Source organism: Vulpes vulpes, chromosome 3 (genome assembly GCF_048418805.1).
Source record: "Vulpes vulpes isolate BD-2025 chromosome 3, VulVul3, whole genome shotgun sequence".
NCBI classification, from domain to species: Eukaryota; Metazoa; Chordata; class Mammalia; order Carnivora; family Canidae; genus Vulpes; species Vulpes vulpes.
The window spans coordinates 38,787,744-38,811,289 of NC_132782.1; the positions used below are offsets into that span (position 1 = coordinate 38,787,744).

General features: G+C 40.2%; 1 protein-coding gene, 1 long non-coding RNA gene and 1 pseudogene across 9 annotated transcripts in view; 1 reads left to right on the forward strand and 2 right to left on the reverse strand.

Annotated features, from left to right (window-relative positions):
- Positions 1-8,160: 8,160 nt before the first annotated feature.
- LOC112926638 (zinc finger CCHC domain-containing protein 9 pseudogene) lies at positions 8,161-9,218 on the reverse strand (annotated as a pseudogene).
- A 2,285-nt stretch (positions 9,219-11,503) lies between these two features.
- LOC140598207 (uncharacterized) lies at positions 11,504-22,527 on the reverse strand. Of its 2 annotated transcripts, none has more exons than XR_012000368.1 (3): positions 22,425-22,527; positions 22,268-22,328; positions 11,504-11,641 (listed from the first exon to the last, which is right to left on the reverse strand). It is a non-coding gene; the product is annotated as an uncharacterized lncRNA (long non-coding RNA). The 2 variants fall into 2 exon arrangements; XR_012000369.1 differs by lacking the exon at positions 11,504-11,641 and adding an exon at positions 20,424-20,488.
- A 70-nt stretch (positions 22,528-22,597) lies between these two features.
- SLC2A2 (solute carrier family 2 member 2) overlaps positions 22,598-23,546 on the forward strand; it is a 28,408-nt gene continuing 27,459 nt past the window's right edge. For 4 of the 7 annotated variants that reach the window (XM_072752231.1, XM_072752232.1, XM_072752234.1 and 1 more), the window contains exon 1: positions 22,605-22,719. Coding sequence is in view for 1 of the 7 variants with exons in the window: in XM_026007744.2 (XP_025863529.1) it covers positions 22,705-22,719 (15 nt within the window). In the remaining 6 variants the exon portion in view is untranslated. Of the gene's footprint in view, positions 22,720-23,546 lie in introns of all 7 variants that reach the window. The other 3 variants (XM_072752233.1, XM_026007745.2, XM_026007744.2) reach the window with 2 other exon arrangements.

Sequence of the window (23,546 nt, forward strand, 5' to 3'; positions counted from 1 at the left end):
AAATAGTGAAAGGGAATAAAGGGGAAAGGAGAGAAAATGAGTGGGAAATATCAGAGAGGGAGACAGGACATGAGAGACTCCTAACTCTGGGAAACGAACTGGGGGTGGTGGAAGGGGAGGTGGGCGGGGGGTGGGGGTGACTGGGTGATGGGCACTGAGGGGGGCACTTGATGGGATGAGCACTGGGTGTTATGCTATATGTTGGCAAATTGAACTCCAATAAAAAAATATATAAATAAATAAATAAATAAATAAATAAATAAATAAATAGAGCTTTTTAAATTTAAATTCAATTTGCCAACATATAGCAAAACACCCAGTGCTTACCACCTCATGTGCCCTCCTTCATGCCTGTCACCCGGTTACCCCACCGCCACACACTTCCCTTCAGCAGCCCTCCATTTGTGTCTCAAGTCTTCAAATCTCCATTTAATTTCTTTATAATTGTCTCTTAGATTTAGGTGGAGATAACCTTTTTTATGACTACTTATTCCTTTTAATACTTCTCTCCTTGATAACCAACTTCTCATTTCTTTTGACTCAGCTATTTACTGTTTTCTTTTTTTTTTTTGCCTTTCCCTTTTCTTTGGCAACTGGCCTTATTTCTATGTCTTTGTGACTTTAAATTCTTCTTGCTTTGTTCTTCTTTGAATATTTATTTATATGATTAAACATCTGCCTACACTTTTGCGTGTTATTTGTTTTTAACTTTTTTCTTTTTTATTGACATTTTATCTATATGCTTTACTCTGCACTTAGCTTCTTTTTTTACTTTTAATTTATTCTTGATTAGCTGTACTGGTTTTGTCTATTCTATGTCCTAATCAGTGTTTAATTATTCATTATAATTATTTTTCCATTATACGTAAAATTTTTCTCCCTAATTTTAATTTTAATTTAAACCTCATTCTGTTTAATCCTCTTATTTTATAAATGGGGAAGCTAAAATGCAAAGAGTTAGAAATAACTTGCTCAAGATCTTAGCATAGCAAAGGTAGAACTGAAATAAGAAGACTGTTCTTTAGGCTACTGGTCTAGTGCTCTTTCTACCAAACCGGTGCAGTAACAATGACTGTGCAAATAAGACCTTTCTTTAAAATAAAGACCACTTGATTAGCACCTCTTCAAAGAGCATTTAGTTCCTGAGACATCAAGGTCAAGAAATGATTCAACATCAGTGATCACCCAGGGAGTATGTGAAAATCAAGTGGAAAGGGCAAAGCTGAGAACTGGGACTTTATTCCTAAACTATTTGGAAGAACAGAATCTGAAGCCCACACAATATGCGTTCCTAGGTAAACACAGCTCCCCAAGCCTCTGTGTTCTTATTTCTAACACGGGGATAATGAGACCAGTCCTGCCCACCTCACAGTTGTGTTATGTTGATCACATCAGGCCATGAATGGAAAAGCTCTTTGTAAATTTTGTGTGTAGCTGTTCTTATAACGACCATAACATCCAAAAGAGAGGTTAGAGGAATCACTTTGTAAAAGGAATACAATGGTATTACTTTTTTAATGTGTGTATCTATTTATTCAAAGAGGGAAAGAAGGGGGTGCCTGGGTGGGTCAGTCCGTTAAGTGTCCGACCTGAGTTCTGGTAGTGATCGCTTGAGCTCTGATAGTGATCTGGGGTCCTGGGATTGGGGCTCTGCGCACAGGCGGGGTCTGCTTGTCCCTCTCCCTCTGCCCCTCCCTCTGTCCTTCCTCCTCTCCTCACTCCTGCTATCTCCCAAACAGATAAATAAAAGCTTTAAAAAAAAAAAAAAAAAAAAAGCGCGTATGCCACTCAACACCCAAAATTATATGTTTTCCTTTTCCTCCTTCAAAACAAAATTACTTTGTATTGACTTTCTGTTGTTTTTTGCACATTTCCATCTGGTGCTCTTGGGTTTCTATTCCTGCATTATATGCATGCATTGACCTGCTTCATTCCCTAAGCTTTGATGGTTAAGATAAATAATAGAACTACCTTAGTAGGAGATACTTTATAAGAATGTCTGTCTTTAGACTCCCATTTAGCCTCACCAATCAAGCAGTGGCCTCTGTGGCAATTCCATAATTTCTTCCCTAATCTCTTTTGTACTCCTACATTCCCACAAACGTTCCAGCAACAATCTTTGTGGAAGTCAACAATGACAATCAGAAAAAAACATTACCTGGTATTTGAGATTTTTAAAATTTCATTACCCAATAAACTTTTCAAGCAGTGATCTTTTAGTGCCCTGGCATCTGAAACAGTTATCTCCTAGGCAGAGCTGGCTCTGCAGCAGCAAATTAATGGATTAAAATGCTAAGTGAATTCTTACTGGCAAAGAATCTGTGAGTAAAGACAATGGATTAGTCAGGCTGGGTGCTAAGTGATGAGGACAAAGGATCACATTCTAGCGTTAGGCCTCCTCTTGGGGCAGGGGGTGGGGGGCTATAATCATCAGAAATTATCTAGACTCTTACCTGTGGGACCACTCAGACCATCTCTTTGCCCTTTAGTGTGAAGCCATCAGCGAGAAATCTCTCTCTTATCCCTGCCGTGATCTTACATGTCTCAAAAGGACAAAATTGCATACCTGCAAGGAACTTAGAGCCTCACCCTTCAGAGACCACAACGGAGTGGCTCAAGGTGGCCTGAAGGGCTGCAGCAGCAATGGAAGGAGAAGGCTCATCCCCACTCCAAGGACAGCACTCTCTCCTGTCCACCAGGATGTTTTCCTGACCTTCTTCACCTTTCACCCATCAATGGCAAAATAAAGGCAAAGGCTTTGTTGTGTGGCCAACAGAGCCCACCTGTAAGGAGGATTGGCTACAATCTGGCAGTTGGGTCAGGGTAAGAGAGATGGGGGCCTGTGCTCTTGCTGTAGCAAAGCAGAGCAATTTCCCCCTTCACGTCAGCATAGGCCACCCGAGGGAGGAGAGTTTTAGAGGAGAGAAGAAAGGTCAGAGGAAAGGCAGTAACAGGCCCTCGGGGCAGACTCCTCCTGTAATGGGAGACTGTAGCCAGCACAGAGGGCTCCATTCTGAGGGTGCTTTGAACATCACTAGAGGCCCACAGGAGTCCTCCTAAGGGAAACTGAGTCCTCTGCTGCACAGAGTCACTGAGGCACCAACCTTCAATTTTGATATGCTCGTTCGAGTCACTGAAGAAAAATAAAAACTGTTTCCTCTTCCCATCAATCACCAAAAAGTGCTTCACCAAATCCATTTGCCTTGCTCAAAGAAAGAGGTGATTTCAAGTTGCAAGGGAAAGAGATTCGATTTGCTTTTATGTTTGCTGGTCTTGCCACTGTTTCTCAAATGTCTCTGAAAAAATGCCAGAGGCCCAATTTTGGTGTAAGCACTGGGGATTTTCTCCAGGGAATGGGGGTAATAAGTGGAAGCTGGCTGTGCCTCCTAGAGATCTGCAAGACAAAGGAGTACCTGGGTCAACATCTTGCCCACCAGCAAATTGCACCATCTGCTTGTGACAGTACATTCCTAGAACTCCTCTGTGTCTGGTAAACAGCTGTCATGAGAACCATTTCTCCCTGACACTAGTCCTTTTATTGGTGACCTATTGGTCAACAACACAGAGGAACATTGTTTGTTAGACCTCAATGATGACCTCATGATCTTTACTCCCACTTTTTTATGTCAACCTCATAAGCCTCCCGTAGCACCCCACAAATTAGCAGCAAATGGTATTGAAGGCAATGATAGAAAATATCACAAACACTGTCTGTAAATGATTAACCCTGAACACTGAAGAGACACAAACTCAAAACAGAAAGATGCCCTGCAGAGTGTTGTGGCCATTTAGGCATCCTTGATTGAAAACTGGTTAGGAACAGAGAATTTTAATAGACTTCATTTAAACTGAGATGACTTAAAAATCGCAAACAAAACTTTTCTGCATGCAGTGGCACCATTCAATTTAGACTGAATTACCCAATGATTAATTAATTTGGGACAGTGCTCACTGAAAAATTGCCATAGATGTGCAACTGTCAAAGGAATTTCACACAGATTGTCAAACCTTCGTGACATGAATGGCACGGATTCAGGGGGCTGCCCACTCGGCAGACCTCTTGCTCTTTTAATGAGAGCTGTCCTCATTGCCAAGTATCACGAGCTCCAGTTAAAAGAAAGAGCAAAAAGGTGGGAATGGTACCTAGACTTGTAGGAGCTACTGGGTAGCTTTTCATCTGTGATTCCCAGTGTGGGTCACTGTAAGGCTATTAAGGTCACTGCATCTGTCCAAGAAGTCTTAACAGTCATAGCCCCAGCGACCAGGGCTACTTCCTCCGCCCTGCACTTGGTAGCCATCGGTCTGCCTTCGGGATGGAGTCAAGAGGTCCTCTGGGCATCTGGATTTGTCACCTTAGATTGTCTGAGTCTCTCCAGGTAACCACTGAGCTAGCCAGAAGAGTCCACTCATTCCTTCTGATCCATTATATAAATCCATTGAATTAACTCAATTATAGGCAATATTAAAGGAAGGAAAAGAAAAGGAATAAAGGAAATAGGCCAATGCATTGGCTGCCACAGAACTGGCACCAACAATCTGCAAGGGTTCTTTCCTTTTAATCACAGCACAAGACACTATCCTTAAGCTCTTAGCAGTCTCCCCTAGCCATGGGTGTGGCTGGAGACAGAGATCATGACTGCACTTAGACCGTGACTTGATCTCCCTGGACCCCTGCCATGGCTCATTTCCAGGTGAAGTCCGAGAGATCATTTGAACCCCAGAGCATCCAAACAGGAACAATATACCAGCCTCAGCAGACCTTGCTGGAAACCTAGACTCCACTCTTTTTAGTGTTTTCCTTGTGGGTAGAACTAAATTAAAAAGTATGTTTTCCACCAAGTGAAACAATAGTTTTGCAGTTTAAACAACCGTCTACTCCTGCCCTTAACGATCAAGAATCTGGTTATTAATTGCTGAATAAGTTAGGCCATTCGGCACCAACCATTCACTGTGGCATAAATCACATGATGACAACCCTTATAAGTAGCTTCCAGGCCACAGCAAAGATAGCAGGTCATAGCAAAAAGATCTGAAGCCAAAAATCTGAGTTCAAAAGAAACCCTAGGGGATCCCTGGGTGGCGCAGCGGTTTAGCACCTGCCTTTGGCCCAGGGAGGAATCCTGGAGACCCAGGATCGAATCCCACATCAGGCCCCCGGTGCATGGAGCCTGCTTCTCCCTCTGCCTGTGTCTCTGCCTCTCTTTCTCTCACTGTGTGTGACTATCATAAATGAATAAAAAATTAAAAAAAAAAAAAAAACAAAAGAAACCCTAGCCCTACCTAATCACGTGATCTTGATCAAATTACTAAACTGTATTTGAATACCAGACTCATTGTTTATAAAATGAGAATAATAATGCCTACTTCAGAGTGTATTGTGAAAACCCTGTAAGATTATATTCATTATGAATGTGAAAGTTAATGAGATTATTAGTTATGTGAACCATCATTAATACAGAACTATACACAAATGAACAAGGTTCTAGTAATTTGTTTCAGAGCAACTACACTCAATCTCGCAGACTTGGACCTTTGGGGAGCTTTCATGTACTGCATGTGGGCACACCCAAATGAATGTGGATAAGAGATGCAGGAATTTTGCACTTCACATCACTTCATCTTAATTGTCATACTTATAAACCTCCTTCTTTTCTTGAAATAAAACTATAGGTTCCCTTAGAAGCAAATCCACATCCCCAATATTAGCAAGAAAGCAAGAGTCCACACGGTTTGAGGTGGCGGGCACTCACAGGGCTGACTCATGCCCCCCCAGATTCACTATCCTGTCATTGGTTCCCCAGCTGCCCCTTCTAGCCCTTCAGTGTGGGCATTAACCCATCCCTTAGTTCTTCTTGAAAGCTTTGCTAGAGGGATAGAGATGACAGAAGGAAAACACACAGTGAATAACATGCAAATAGATAATTTACAAGTTGTGATTCGTTTTCTGGAATCTATAGACCTAGAACCATCCTGAAACAATACAAGGAAAAGAAAATGTGCTTAGTCAGTTCCTGCCTTTAAACTCCCCAGATTTTCTCCTCTTTCTTTTTTTCTTGGGTTTATCAATTCTGGAAGAACTCAAAACAAACAATCCACCCATTTACTTATGGCTTACATTTGCTCTGGGAACACAAATCCCCGGGCCTGAATGGTGAAATCATCTAGAATTGGGTAGTGACTACCCTCCTTATAAGAAAGTAGCCTCTCCAGGTTGTCACAGACCTTACATCTCCCTATTACTCTCTGAGGCTGAAGCCAAGTGTCAGATGCCATCTATCACGGTATAGATATATACGTACTGCAGTTTTTCCCATACGAAGCAGGAAATAAGATAGAATTTCACTCACAAAATCAGGAAAAGAAAAGCTAGGCAAAGAGACTTGTGTTTTAAGAAAATTAGACAAAGCTATAGTCCTTTGAAAAACTGAAGAGTATGTCTAATTGATTAATACACAATATATATCTGTGTTGAAAGGATACAATGCATAGACATTTTCTTTTACGTTACTTGCCCCACCCTGTTAAGCACTTGTTTGCGAATCTTTTTTAAAAGTTCTGTTGACTCTGGCATTGTGTCTGGTTTTTTTTTTTCCAGCTGTTATTAGAACCTATAAGCACAAGGACCTACAAATTGTTCATTAAATATTTGTGACTGCTGTTACAGTGGTTGTTCACTCTTCTGATGTATTTGTTAATGTGTCACCTCATCCCCCATAGGTTGTCATTTGGAAAACTTTGAGGTGCTCTCAAGTTAGGTTCTAAAATTGGAACCAAATAATACCTATAAAAACGTAGATTCAAGGAAGACAGGAATCTCACCTGATTAGTTCACTGCTCCCTCCAGTACTGGCACATAAAAGATAGTCTATAAACTTTTCTTGAACAGCTTTGCCACTGATTAGCCATGGAAGCTTGGGATAGATTCTTCAATGCTCTGAGCCTTAGTCTTCTTGCCAATAAATGAAAATAATGTCTCACTCAAATGATGTTACAGGGATGAAGTGATGATGTGTAAAATTTTGAGCTATGGTAGATGTTCAGTATTTTAGAAAGAGGGGTTAGGAATCTGGTTAATGATTACTTTTCTAGTCCCTAGTTCTTTTGTGAAGCTGCCTCTTGCCTTGCTGCCTATTTTCTCAAGGCTAAGGATAATATCAAGATATTTTATTACCAGACATACACTGCAATAGAAGGATGCTAAGGTCCTGTGAGCTCTTTCAAGGCTTAAAGCTGCCCACCAGTAACCCCACTGTGGGAAGGCCATACTAATTAATTAAATTTTCTTCCCTTTCTCTCTAAGTGGGCAAGAGATGATATTTTTGAACTGCTTCCTGGGACTAATTCTAAGTATCCTTGATTAAACAGAGAATCAATATTTATTTAAATAAACAAAATCTACAATATAAAACAGTTGTCATGTTTTGATCAGAGTCAGGAAATTCTTGAAATATCATCATTGTCCCTTGTAACCCAATGTCCTTACTGAAAATCTTCTAGGAAATGAAGGTGCCCTTTAATGAAATGTAGCATAGGTTCAGTAATAAATAATAATAATATTAATAATAATAGCAAATACTTATTATGGGCCTGGCAATGTTCCAAGCATCCCAGGTACATGTAATAACTTCTTTAATCCTTACCCATTCTATGAGAGAAACACTATTATGTGCATTTTATAGATGAGGAAACCATGACACAGAAAGTTTAAAAGAAACTTTCCCAAGATCACATATAGCTCGACATGATGAAACTGTGATTCAAACCTAGGCAGTCTACTCTTTTTTTTTTTTTAAATAGAAAATGGATTTTTATTAAACATTTTTAAAATACAGTAGATTTTATGGCAACTTATAAATTCTTAATAAAAAATTGGCACTTTGAACCAAGAAAACAATAAAACCAAAAATTCAATTCCTTTTTTTTTTTTTTTCCAAAAATTCAATTCCAAATGCAAAGCAGTTATACTTTGTTTAGGGGTAGTTCACATTAATGCATAATTTTAAATAAAAAGATGATTGTTACAATCAAGCATATAACCACTCAGTAATACCTCAGTTCTGTTAAAAATGTTCTTTGAGAGAATCCAATTTAAATATCTTATACTTTTCTTCAGTGATTTTCTCCAGTGATAGAAGCACTCTTTAATGGAAAGCACTCAGGAAACTGTTCCATCATACCCAGATCATACTGGCCCCACAACACAGGTTTCCAAGGAAGCCCAGCTCCAATTTGTGAATTAGGCCCAGTTCATGTTTAACAATGAGGTGGTAACAAATGATAGGACTAGTCACTATCAAAAATTAACAACTTTAGGTATCTTTGTTTGGGGTTTCTGTGGTTTAGGCATATCCAAAATTTCTTCATAGTCCGCACTCATTCCCTTTGCCCAGCGACGAACTATGACCATTCGATCTGAATTTTGACTCTCAGGGCAATCTTTCTTAAAGTGTTCCACGGAGCCACAAAGTCTACAGCAACCACCATCAGCATAGAGTCCTTTGGGATTATCAGGACAAGATCTGGACAGATGTCCCATTTCCCCACAAACAAAACATTTTGCAAAAGGAAATTCACCAAGAGCTGGGTCTCCTTTGGCTTTGCATTTGGTTACTTCGTGCTCTGTGGACCCACAGCGATAACATATTCCAGTGCCCAAATCTTGATTCTCAAGGGCAGCTGGGCAATCTGCAATCCCATGGCCAGGTTTTCTACAATGGAAACATACCATTGCATTTTTCTTTGCTGCTTGTCTTTTCAGTCTTCTTCCTTCCCGTCGACTATCTTTCTTCAAGGCAACCGCAATTTCTTCCCTTACCTCCTGACTATCTGTTGCTATCATCTCTCCATTGTGAATCATCTGTGGATTCCGTTTTAGGTATTCCATGAATCCATTTACATCTTCATTCAAATACTTCTTTTTCTTTTTGTTCTTTCTGTGTTTTGCTTTGGGAGCATCATTTTTCACAGAAAGCCTTCACGTTGTTTACTCTTTGGTAGGTTTTGGCTTTCTCCCTCATAGGACCCCTTCTTCATGTCTTCCCATGATGTTGCAGCCAAAGGTCTCTTGGTACGCGTGGTGGTAACTCGTGCCCACCTGGTCATGATTTTATCAGTACCTTATCAAGCACGTATGAATCCTCCAGGGCCTAGGCAGTCTACTCTTGATATAAGGTAGTCTACTCTTGATTCTGGCAAATTGTGTATATTGCCTAATTATGAATTAATCAACAAATATAATACCCCCAGAAAAGCCTAAAGTTAATAAGTCAGTCCTTTAGGAGTACCTACCATGTGGGTGTACTGATTATATTCGGGGGGCTGGGAATACAACAGTGGGCATGATAGACAGAGTCTGTCCCTTAAGGACTTTGTATTTTATTAGGGGAGAGACAAAAAATAAACATGGAGACAAATACATAAGGTGGGGTTAGGTATTAACAAATGCAATGAGCAAATTATAATAGGGTAATTATGTTAATAAGGGAAAGCAGGGAAGATGCTATATTAGCTAGGATGGTCAGGGAGGGGATGGGTGGAGGTAAATTGGAGGAGAAAGTAGGTGGAGGTGAGAGAGACATATCTGAATTGAGACTAAATTATGAGAAGGAGGCATCCATCCTGGAAAGACTGTTCCAGACAGAAAGGCGCTAGCTTAATGGTTTCAAGCAACTTGGTGGCTGCAGCAAAATGAACAAGTTGAAGGTGGAGGAGCAGATGTTAAAAAATAAGCAAAGAATCAAATCATGCAGGCCTTTTAGGTAAGGTTAGGAGTTCTGATTTATTCTCCTTTAACTAGAAAGCAACTGGAGCATTTTAAACTGGGAAATGTATTCTGACTTTTTATTTTTTAAATATTTTTAAAGATTTCCTGGCTGCCATAAGGAAGATGAACTGCAGAGGAGCAAGAATTGAGACAGGCAGAGCAGTTCAGAGGCTACTGCAATAGTCAAGGCAAGAGAGAGTGGCTCCTTAGACCAAAGTAATAGTGATAAAGATGGTGAGATGTGGTCAGTTTCAAGGCATATTTGGAAGGCATAGTGGGCAGAGCTCTCCAGTGAATTGGCCCCTGGAGCAATTTTGATGCCATTTACTGAACAAGAAAAGGCTTGTTGTGTAGCAAATTTAAAGATAAGGAAGTAGAGAAAGAGTTCTATTTACATAGGATTAACTTAAGACAAAAACTCATAGACATTTACATAGAGATGTTGAGTATTATCTGAAGTTTGGAAAGAGAAACATATAATTGTACTTCTATGCTGTCTAATATAATAGCAATTAGCCTTACATGGATACTGAGCACTTGAAATGTATAGTTAGTACAACAGGCAACTGAATCTTTAAATTTTAACTAATTGAAATTTAAATAGTCACATGTGGCTAGTTGCAACTACATTGGACGGCACAGATGAAGAACATTTCTATCATCACAGGACATTTTATTGGATACCAGCCATTAGATCTAATGAGATTATCTACGGAATGAATGTGGATAAAAAGAGAAATAAGCCAAGGACTAAGTACTGGACTATAAAACTATTAAGTCTGGAAATGAAGAAGGAGTCAGAAAATGAGAGACAGTGGCCTTTGAGTTCAAGTGGTCCATTTGTCATGAGGTCAAGAGAAGAAAACATTTCAAGAAAAAGGGGAGTGGTCCAATAGATACAGAATTGCCCTTTAGCCTTGGGGAGATTTAGATTGTGGGAAAACTCATAAAGAACTATTTCAGAGGTGTGGTGAGGGACAAAAGCCCACTTAATGTAGATTGAGGAGAAAAGAATGGTAAACAGTGTAGATAGCGTTCACAATTTTTTGGACGAGTTTTGCCATGAAGGGAAACAGAGAAATGAGGCAACATCTAGGAAGCTAAGGGAGATACTTTCCCTGAGATGGGCCAAGTTAATGTGCTTTACACCAGTGAAGTAAACGATTCAGTAGAGATGGGGAAATTGATTTCTACTGATGACAAGACAAAGTGGATAATTGCAGGAGTGAGGTCCCTAGGAAGGTATGAGGGGGGCTAGAAAAGAGTGTTGGCTTTGGCTTTGGAGAAGACTAAAGGTTTTAACTAACCCAAGAAGTAGGCATTATCCTATTGGTCTCACAAAAGTAGATACTGAGGCCCAAAGCTACATCAGTAGCAAGTGGCATATTTGAGCATAGGAAGGTAAGAAATCAAGGTCTCTGTCTAATTATGATAAAATCCATATTGTACCTATTAGACAATTACATGAAGATAGTGAGTAGGCAATTAATATCCAGTTGTCTGAAGCTTGAAGGGAGATGGTCTTTAGCCCACATTTATCTACCTCCAACTCATTTTCTTTCCCCTATATCTCAATCTCACCCCAAATATGATGAACCAAAGTACAGGGGATGAAAAGAGTAACTTCTCAATTCTAGTGTTGATGAGATAAGAAAAAGCAAAAAGAATGGAAGAACTGAAGTTACTTCAGGGGAAAGTTAGGTTAAATGCCATAAAAATTTTTTTGTTCTTTGTTTGGCTTGACTTCATCTTTTGTTTATTTATTTGCTCTGTGTTTGTTTTATAATTAATTAGGTTTCTTTCCCTAAAGTCTTTTAAAAGTGAAACAAGCCTTCTGCAACCAGGAAGATGAAGTAGACATATTTTTCCTTATTCCTCCTGGAATAAAAAAAAAAATCCTGGACATTAATATAAAACAAACATAAGACTACAGAAAGTGGAGAATAGAGGGCTACCTGGCTAGAAACTTCAACATCTGAAAAATGGCAGTGGTGAATTCCACTGCCTCATATATCCCTGATTTGGAATGAAGTCAGCAACCCAGAAATGTCGATGGGTACAAACAAGTTAAAAAACAAACAAACAGGGATGCCTGGTGGCTCAGGGGTTGGATGCCTGCCTTCAGCCCAGGGCGTGATCCTGGAGTCCCAGGATCCAGTCCCACATTGGGCTCCCTGCATGGAGCCTGCTTTCTCTATCTGCTTATGTCTCTGCCTCTCACCTTCAAAAACCTGCTCTCTCTAGCTAAAGGACAAGGAAAAGGGAAACTTAGAAAGGAAAACAAAACAAAACAAAACAAAACAAAACAAAAAAATAACCTTTTGCATAATAACTGCTTTATTCCAGCCAGTCACCAAAGAAAAAATTATGGCTGCAACCCAAATGATACCAGCAAAGACTAAGTAGGGAGCCTACACTTCCACATTGTGAGGTTCTAAAAAAAAAAACCAAAAAACAAAAAACAAAACTAACATCTTTACCAAGACGATGTCAAAGAAGGCCCAGTAGGGAACAGGACTTTTATCCATACTTTACTGAAACTCCCCTTCACCAATATCAGTGGAAATCATGTGGGGACTCTAGACTTTCCCCCCGACTTGAAATAACAAAGCCCCTCCTTACCCTTCCTGTCAGGGTATTGACAGAAGATGCCTACTGGAGAGACAGGAATTTTACCTTGCTCATCAGTAATGAGATCATCCTTATCATGGTGTCATTCGACACCACATGAGAAGAAGAAATCCTACCCCTGACCATCATGAATGAAAAGCCCTCCCACTACCTTGGGTGTCAATGTAAGCTCAATGGGCAACATGGACTTCTACCTTTACTTGGCAGTAATAGATAAATCCATCATTACAGTTGTAGACTCTAATACTCCTCTCACAACAATTGATAGAACAACTAGACCACAGAGCTAGAAGAATTCAACAACACCATCAACCAACAGGCCCTAATCAACATTGATCAATCATTCCACCCAACAACAGAAGAGAGACACAACAGAATTACTCATGGAACACATACGAAGATAGACTATATTCTGGGCCATAACACAAATCTAAACAAACTTAAAAGAATTGAAATCATACACAGTGGAATCAATTTAGAAATCAATAACAGAGTGAGAAAAAACTCCCAACACTTGGAAACTAAAGAATAAACTTCCAAAATAATTCATGGGTCAAAGAGGAAGTTTCAAGGGAAATTAAAAAAAAAATACATTGACAGAATTAAAATTAAAATGCAACATGTCAAAATCTGTGAGGCACTGTTAAAGCAGCTCTGAGAAGGAATATTATAGCACTAAATTCTAAGTTTCTTAGAAAGGAAGAAAATCCTCAAAGCAATCAGTTAATCTCTCATCTCAAGAATGTAGAAACAGAATATCAGAATAAACCCTAAGTAAGCAGAAGAAAGAAACTAATAAAGATAAGAGCAGAAATTAATAAAATTGAATATAGAAAAACAATATAGAAAGCCAATGAAATAAAGATCTTCTCTGAAAAAAATCAATAAAATTTACAAACCTCTAGCAAGACTGACAGAGAGAGAAGACAAAAATTATCAATATCAGGAATGAAACAAGATATATCACTATACACCATGCAGACATAAAAAGAATGATAAGGGAATATTAATAAAGACATAAATATGACAAGTTAGATGAAATATACTGCTTTCTCAAAAAGCAAAACTGCCACAACTCATCCAATATGGAATAGATCATTTGAATCATCTTGAAACTACTGAAGAAATTGAATCTATAATTTAAAACCTCCCAAAAAGAAATCTCTGGACCCAAACTATTTGATTGGTGCATCCTACTAAACATCATTTTTATACAATCCTTTCCAGAAAACTGAAGATGAAAGATGACTGCTAAATTCATTTGATGAAGCTAATATTACCCTGATATCAAAACCAGACAAAGATGATACAAAAAGAAAACTCTGGTATTTCTCATGAATACTGACATAAAAATCCTTAACCCAATGCTAGAAAAAAAGAACTCAGTAATACATAAAAAATATTATACTCAATACCAAGTGAAGCTGTTCCAGAGAAACAATTCTGATTCAAATCATTCAATGTAATCCATCATATTAACAGGCTAAGGAAGAAAAATCACATGATCATATTAATTGATGAAAAAAAAAACTGACAAAATTCAATACAGATTCATGATTTTTTAAAAAGTCCTAGAATAATTGGTTTGAAGAGGAACTGCCTCCTGATAAAGAGCATCTTTATACTTAATTTTGAGAGACTAATGCTTTCTTCAATGACTAAGAACAAGGTAAAGATAGCCACTTATATCACTCTTAATCATCACAGTGCTAGAAGTTGTTGCCAGTGTCATAAGTTAAGAAAAGGAAATAAAAGTCATGTAGGTCAGAATGTAGCAAATAAAACTCTCCCTATTTTCAGGTGACATGATTGTCTACATAGGTAAGTTCAAGAAATCTGCTAAAAAAAAACCTCATAGAACTAGTAGGTGAGTTCAGCAAAGTTGTAGGATATATGATAAATAAGCAAAAATCTATTATACTTCTATAGTCTAGCAACAAATGCATGGACACTAAAATTAAAAATGCATAGGTATTATGATTCATATGCTGAAAATTATAAAACCTATAAAAGTAATCGAAGAAGATCTAACTAAATGAGCATATTCATGGATTGGAACATTCAACACGGCAAATATATCAGTTGTTTCCAAACTGGTATACAAGTTTAATGGAATTCCCATCAAAACCTCAGCAAGAAATGTTTGTAAATATATGTGAGATTATTCTGAATTTTGTATAGAAAAGGAAAGGAACTACAAGTTTCAGAAAGAAAAAGAAAGTGGAGGAAACCTGGTTAGCTCAGAGGTTGAGCGTCTGCCTTTGGCTCAGGGTGTGATCCTGGAGTCCTGGGATCGAGTCCCACATGGGTCTCCTTGCATGGAGCCTGCTTCTCCCCTGTCTGTGTCTCTGCCTCTCTCTCTCTCTCTCTCTCTGTTTCTCTCATGAATAAATAAACAAAATCTTAAAAAAAAAAAAAGAAAGTGGAAGGAATTAGTCTACTGAGTTCAAACCATACATAGCTATTGTAAACATTCTGTGTTACTGGTAGAGAGACAGGCACGCACATAAATGGAAGAGAAAACCCAGAAATAAATCTACATACGTATGCTTAACCAATTTTTGACAAAGATGCAGAAGGAATTTAATGAAGGAAAGATACCTGTTCAATAAATAGTACTGGAACAATTGGATATCCATTCATAGGAAAAATGAACCTCAATCTAGGTCTCACATAATACAAAAATAACTCAGTTGATCACAGACTTATATATAAAGTGTAAAATATATTCAGAAGAAAAATGACATAGAAGAAAATCTTCAGGAAAAAAAAAAGAAAATCTTCAGGATGTAGGGCTAGACAAAAAGTAAGACTTGGGGTGCTTGGGCGGCTCAGTTGGTTGAGCACCTGCCTTTGGCTCAGGTCATAATCCCAAGATGCTGGGATTGAGTCCCACATTGGGCTCTCTGCTCAGCAAAGAGCCTGCTTCTCCCTCTTCCTGTCCTCCTCCCCCTGCTTATATGCTCTGTCAAATAAATAAATAAAATCTTTGGAGGAAAAAAAAAAGTAAGACTTGGCATCAAAAAGCACAATCTATAAAAAGAAAAATTGATAAACTGACCTTCAGAAAATGGAATATTTTCCATTATGTATATACACCACATTTTCCTTATCCATTCATCTACTGGTGGATAGTTAGGTTGCTTCCAGGTCTTGGATATTGTAAATAATGCAATAAACATAAGGGTGCATATATCCATTTGAGTTAGTGTTTTCCCTGGGTAAATACTCAATAGTGGAATTACTGGATCATATGGTATTTCTATTTTCAGCTATAAAAAAGGATGAGATTGTGCCATTTGAGACAACATGGATGGACCTAGAGGCTATTACGCTAAGTGAGGAAAGTCAGACTGAGAAAGACAAATACCATATGATTCCACCTGTAAATGGAATCTTTTTTAAAAAAAATGAACAAACAAAAAAACAGAATCGGATTATAAATATAGAGAACAAACTGATGGTTTTCAGAGCGAAGGGAGATGGTTGCGCAAAGTGGGTGAAGGGGAGAGGGAGATCTGGGCCTCCACTTATGAAACGAGTAAGTCACGGGAATGAAAAGTAGAGTGTAACAAATGCAGTTAATGATAATAGTGATGAAACAGGACAGAGAGTAGCTACACTTGTGAGGAACACAGCATAATGTATAAACTAGTCAACTCACTAACTTCCACACCTGAAACTAATGTAACATTTTGTGTCAACTATGCTCAAAAAAAGTAACTGTCTCATGACATGAAATTAAATCTAAACATGTTGTTGTTCTTTTAAATGAATTAAATTAAAAAAAAAACACAAAGAAATGCAAAATAAAGCCGGGAGATATCACTACACACCTCTCAGCATGGCTAAACAAAAAATTAGTGACAGGGATCCCTGGGTGGCACAGCGGTTTGGCGCCTGCCTTTGGCCCAGGGCGCGATCCTGGAGACCTGGGATCGAATCCCACATCGGGCTCCCGGTGCATGGAGCCTGCTTCTCCCTCTGCCTATGTCTCTGCCTCTCTCTTTCTCTCTCTGTGACTATCATAAATTAAAAAAATAAATAAATAAAAAAAAATAGTGACAATGTCAGGTGATAAGGATGCAGAGAAAAACAGGATCATTCATACATTGCTGGTAGGAATGTAATATAGGAGTTTCTTAAAAACTAGACATGCATGTATAAAATGGGCCAGCAACTGCACTCATGGACATTTATTCCAGAGAAAAGACATGTTCATGTAAAAAAAAAAAAAAAAAAAGTTTTGTTTTTGTTTTCATGAATGTTTATAGAAGGTTTTCTTTTTTTAACATTTAATTTATTTACTCATGAGAGAGGGAGGCAGGGACAGTGGGAGAAACAGGCTTCTTGCAGAGCAGGGAGCCCGATGCAGGACTCGATCCCAGGACCCTCGGATCATGACCTGAGCTGAAGGCAGACACTTAACTGACTGAGCCACCCAAGCACCTTATTTATAGAGGCTTTATTTAGAATAGTCAAAAACTAACCGGGTGATGGGCACTGAGGAGGGCACTTGGCGGGATGAGCACTGGGTGTTATGCTAAATGTTGGCAAATTGAACTCCAATAAAAAAATTTAAAAAAAAAGAAGAAATCTTTGCCTAATCAAGTTTAAAAAAAAAATAGAATAGCCAAAAACTGGAAGCAACCTGGATGTCCTCAAAGGTAAGTGGTTCAACAAATTGTGGTACATCCACACCATGGACTACTACACAGCAATAAAAACCAACAAACTTTTGATACATGCAACAACCTGGATGCATCTTAAGAAAATTATATAAGCAAAAAAAGGTAATTTCTAAGGTTATATGCTATGAAAATTAGTTTGATGTGTTAAATTGTCAGGGCCACTATACTCAGATATTTGGTCAAACGTTACTCTGGATGTTTCCATGAGAGTATTTTGAATGAGATTTACATTTAAATTGGTGGACTTAGGGCAGCCCCAGTGGCTCAGCGGTTTAGCTCCACCTTCAGCCTGGGGCATGATCCTGGAGACCCAGGATGAGTCCCACATCGGGCTCCCTGCATGGAGCCTGCTTCTCCCTCTGCCTGTGCTCTGCCTCTGTGTGTGTATGTGTTTGTCTCTCGTGAATACATAAATTAAAAAAAATATTTAAAAAAATAATTTTAAAAATTATAAATAAATAAATAAATAAATAAATAAATAAATAGGTGGACTTAGAGTAAAGTAGATTGTCTTCCAGAATGTGGGTGGGTCTCATCAGCCAATGGTCTGATAGAACAAAAGGCTGATCTCCTCAGAGCAAGAGGGAATTCTCTAGCTAACTGCCTCTGGACTTGATGTGCAACTCCTTCCTGAGTTCCCAGCTTGCCGGTGTCCCCCATCAGAATTTGGACTCACCAAGCCTCCACAACCACATGAGGCAATTCCTTAAAATAAATCGCTTTCTCTCATATTTATCCACATGTACTATTGGTTCTATTTCTCTGGAGAACACTACCCATCCTAGCTAACTCCATTTATATTACATTCATCAAATGACAAAATTATAGGGATGTTGAAAAGATTAATGGTTGCCACAGTTTAGGAGTCAGTAAGGGTGAGAGGGAAGTAGCTGTGGCTATACAAGGGCAACATGAGAGACTCTTGTGGCAATGGGAATGTTCTGTATCTTGACTACTGATATCAATAACCTGACTGTGATATTATACTATAGTTTTACAAGATGTTACATTGGGGAAAACTGGGTAAAGGGTATATGGGAACTCTATATTATTTCGGACAACTACAATCATTTGACAAAGTTTAACTTCTAAAAAGTAAAACAAAATGTATCTGTTTCGATTATTTTATTGCCACCCTTCTTGAGGTCTGGGAGATGAACTTAGATTATCACTCAGATGAATAAACAATCCAGCATCGGTACCATTAAATAGCATCACAGTCGTCCCAATTCAACATCCAGAAGCCAATCTGCCATCTTGAACTCTCACTCTCCCAAAACTTTTAGGAAAAAGTCCAGCTTCGCCACTAAAATATATCTTGGATTTGTTACTTCTCCTTCCCTGCTACCACCATTATTTTTGGTGCTCAAAAGCAAGTAGGCACTGTTGTAAGAGCCTTGCAATTGTGTCTCTCCTCTTTCATGAGTGCCCCATCCATTCCACCCCTCACTCAGCAGCATGAGTAATCTTAAAACGGATACTGGATCACATTAATTCCATGCTTAATCCCTTCCAGGGAGTTCCCATTGTCCTTGGCATGACTCCAAGCTCATTCCCATGGCCTTCAAGGCTCTGACTGCATATAGCTATTGTCTATTTCCCCAATAGCATCCCTTGCCACTTCCTCTTGCTCCCCTGCTTTAACCAAACTTCTCTTATCCTTCAACCTAAGATCTTTCCTCCCTGAAGCGTGGCACATACTTTCTCCCTCCACCCCGCCTGCTCCTTCTTCAGGTATCAACTAAAAAGACACCTCTTCAAAGAACATTCTTCTGAGCACTTTTTCTAAAGTGGGCACCCCCTGGTGTTCTCTTTCTCAGCACCCATCTTGTATCTTTCATAGAATGTAAGCCCCGTAAGAGCAGAGACCTGTCTGTTCCATTCACTGTTGTAACTGGTGCCTAGCAAAATGCAGTGTAAATATCGCATTTATTGAACGTTAAATCAATAAATATCTAATGCCAGCCTCAGATGCCTCCTCCCCCATTGCAAGAAAGCATGTGGTGGACGCCCGGTGGCTCAGCTGGTTAAGTGCCTGCCTTCAGATCAGGTCATGATCCCAGAACCCTGGGATCGAGTTCCACATTGGGCTCCCTGCTCACTGGGGAGTCTGCTTCTCCCTCTCCCTCTGCCCCTCCCCCTCCACTGTTTTCTCTCCCCCTCCCCCCTGCAGTAAGAAAGTAAAATCTTTAAAAAAACAAAACCCAAGCATGTGGCAACTCTTCTTGAACTTCCTTCATTTATTAAACAAATACTTATTGAGTACCTACTATGTACCCACCACTCTAGCGGGCACTGGAAATAACATAATGGGCAAGGTCTCCACATTCATGGAACCTAAATATGGTGGGGAAAGTGGAACATAATAAATAATAGACATGTAAAATAATAATACATTTTAATTAAAATAATTGTAATATTTAAATAATTAAATATGTTGATTATTATGTTATAGATAACCATTATTACACATAATGTATATAATACGTATATAATACATATGTAATACATAATATTGTCATTTATTATTCATTATTTTATTAATGAAATATTTTGTTTTAATTATAAAATACTAGTAAATAAAATTTCAAGCATAAGGGCTATGAAAAAAATAAAAGCAGAGTAACAGGACCGAGAATGAGTTGGAAGAGGGAGGTGGCGTCCACCTGAACAAGCCTGGTTAGAGAGTCTGCGCTGTCATCTGATTGTAGAGGTGCCAGCCACATACTAATCTGGGGCAGAGTGCTCTAGGCAGGGGCCCACGGAGTACAAAGGTGCTGAGCCTGGAACACATTAAACAAGCCTGAGACCAGTGTGGCTGAGCAGACGGGGAGGAGAGGAGGAGGAAGAGAAGGAGGAGAGATCCCAGCGTCAGGGAATGAAGCTACACCAAACGTGCTGCTCCTGCCACAGAAAAGAATTCGGGTTTCTTTCTAAGGGTGACTGGGAAGCCTCTGGATACTTTTAAGCAAAGGGGGTTATGGTCTGGTTTAATTTTAATTTTTTTTATTATTATTTATTTATGATAGTCACAGAGAGAGAGAGAGGGAGAGAGGCAGAGACACAGGCAGAGGGAGAAGCAGGCTCCATGCACCGGGAGCCGGACGTGGGATTCGATCCCGGGTCTCCAGGATCGCGCCCTGGGCCAAAGGCAGGCGCCAAACCGCTGCGCCACCCAGGGATCCCCCTGACTCGGAAATCTTAAAGGACACTTGTCTCCCGCAGGGTCAAGGAGTCTCCAGCTGCCCCCTGCGCCCCTAGCTTGGCCCAGTTCAACACACTGGATGGGGTTCCCGGGGACGCCTTTGCCTTCCCGCACCTTCCCGCACCTCCCGCTGCAGAGGAATGCAGCAAGCTGGGAGGGCTGGTTTCCTCTCCTCCCTCTTCTAGAAGTCTCCTGTTACTGAAGGGAAGAAAAATAATGAAAAAAGGGGGGAGGAGGGGGGGCTCTTTCCTATCCTTGGAGACTCTCCCCCCTAGAGCCAGGGCTATCTACCACGAGGATTAGATCAGCCAAGAAGTAATCAGACTCTGCCCTTCCAGGTCTGGAGCGTGAAGAACCACCCCACGGCTCAGCGGGGATCTCTCGGCGACCCTGGGCGGCGCACCCCCACCCCCGCCCAGCGCCCCATCACCCCCGCCCAACGCCCCATCACCGCCCGGGAACGCGCAGGTGCCACCGCACGGCCTCCCGCGCCAGGCCACCGCCGCGATCCCGGGCCCGCCTCCCTGCGCCCCGGAGGCAGCTTCAGCCCATCCCTAAGGGGGCACGGATTGCTCTTTCCGGGCGAGACAGAGCAGGGAGAGGTGCTGGCCAAACCGGGGAGGCGGGCGCGCGGCTCCAGGGCGCGCCCCCTGCGCGGGGGTGGGGGGTGGGGGGTGGGTGCAGGCTCCCCGGACCCCACGCCGCGCGCAAGGCCAATTCCGTCTCTTAAAAGGACGGCTCAGGAACCCGAGGTTGGTAAAAATCAGAAGGGAACTCCTTTCTCACGGTTGCCCCAAGACTCCTCCCTGCAGTGTCAAGTCGCTTGGAAAGTGGTTTGCTAAGAAATCCTCTCCTGATCCTGGGCGCTCTGACAAGTGGGCAGCGCGCATCCCCAGCCGAAACGGGTGCAGAACCAGCTGAAACTGGTGCAGAAAGCCAGGTGCTGGCTGTGCGCTGACGTCCGTGTGGCTATCTGGGCTAACTTTGCTCGCCAAAGCCCAGTTTACAAAGGAGATTGCCTTGGGATGAAAAAGTAATCCGTGTAAAATGCTGAGAGCAGCACCTGGCGACAAGCACAACTCAATAAAGATTAATTATTATTGCTAATAATATATTAGTTCATGTTTTTCTACCAAAAAAAAAAACCTTTTATTGTTTGTGATTCCATTTAGACAATATTCTTATACCTTGTGAACACCTAAGTGTCTTTTATTTCATGCATATCAGAACCTAGGACTGTGCTGGGCTCAAGTTTGTGGTTTAGACTGAATTATTTACTCGTTGGGTTGCCCTGCAGAGATAATAGAAATAAAAGGGCGGTGGTGAAATAAGAGACACATGAAATTGGAGTCTCCTTTATCCTTCACTTTATCACTGTCTGCTTCTTCATAACATCCCCGGATTTGGGGGACCGTCTGTTGTAATTCCTCTGCTGGAACTGGTTCCAGCTGAGCCTCAGTAGAGCCAGTGACAACAGTCACCAAACATAGTTCAAGCTCAACCAATTTTGACCCTGTCTGGGCTCCCACAGGGCTGAACATGATAAAGAAGACACAGAAGGGTACAGCTTCAAGCCATAAGAGCAGATTTACTTGAGAACTCTATATTCTACAAGCGCCTCTCGACATAACACTATACCAATAATAATAATAGCAAAAATAACAACAACCAACATTTGCTGAGCACTTATTATGGACTAGACTAACCACTTTCCTATCACATTTAATCCATATAGCAAACAATGCGTTCTATTACTTTCATTTTATTCGGTGAAAAAACAAAGAGAAAAGTCACTGGGAGCCAACTTAAGCAAGGTAATACCACCAGTAAAATGTTGAGATTCAAACCCAAGTTCATAGCTCTCCAAAGCTCATCCAGGTAAAGCAGTCAAGCTTACAAGGGCCTCTGGCCACACAGCCCAGCTCTAAAGCACAAACACCATAGTACTGGTTCTCTGCAGGGCAGAGTGCAATGTACCTCCCATGTCCTTTGTCTCTGTCATCTCACAACACGGTACGTCAGCCCAGCATTTCATCTTCTACAAAAGACACCAAAGATTTCTTTTTTCACCATCCCTGGTTACTGGTGTACTTAAAATATCTTAAAGTGTGACCATCCCTGGTTCGTAACTTACGCCAGAGGGACCTGCTCCCATTTCCTTTTGCTGGTGCACCAGCATTGAAGCTACAAGTCACGAAGGCAAAGCATTTATTGATTAGATTCTCCTCAATAGTCAACATCTGCCAAGATTAGATTTGGACTTTAATAAAAATGACCACTCCGCTTCCTTTCCTTGCTCCTCCTCCTCTAATGTATAACTAGTAGAAAGCTGGAAAGAGGCAGCGGCTGGCCAGCGGCATGTGCCACACTCATCACAGGACGTGGAGTTAAGAGGAGGACTCCTAACCGATAAAATGACAGAAGACAAGGTAGAGCAGCATTATGTTCATTTTAAATCAGCTTAAGGAAATCCAAATGAATCTGGATTTGTTCAAGTCCAGATGGAGGATTTGGGGGATATTGGGTGTACCTACCACAGATCAAGGCTACTTCTCTTGGCCAACTGATAGTTGATTTGGCTGCTAAAATATATATCATAGTCAGGATTTTATACCACGTAATCTATTCAGAACTTTAAGGATATTTGCTGTTTGCTGAGAAGTCTATGTAACTTTTTCTCACGTAATTAATTCTGAAAGAATGTGCAGAAAAAGGGCAAATTAACCTGTATCAACGACTCATGAAAACTGGTCCGAAATTTTCAAAAATGACAATGAATGAAAAACAAGAGGTAGAAGGACTGTTCTAGATAAAAGGAGATCAAGAACTGACAACCAAGTGCAACAAGCGATCTTAGATCCTGGAAAAAAGAAAACAGCTGTAAGGGACAATATGGGGGCAGTCATGAAATTTTGAAAATGGGCTGTTACAGTAGATAATATTAGCGTATTTATTACATTCTTGGATATGGTGATGGCATTGTAATTATGTAGGAGAATGTCTTTGTTCTTAGTGAATACATGCTAAAGTATTTAGGAATGAAGTGATTCTAATATCTGCAGCTTATTTTCAAATGATTCCAACTAAACTACATACATATGCGTGTATGCGTGTATGCGTGCGTGCGTGTGCTCGCATGTAAATGGTAACCATTCCTGAACACAGGGTATGGAGTGTTCACTGCGCTACTTTTTCAACTTCTCTGTAGATATGATACTTTTGAAAATAAACACTTCAAATTAGAAAGCTCATAGTG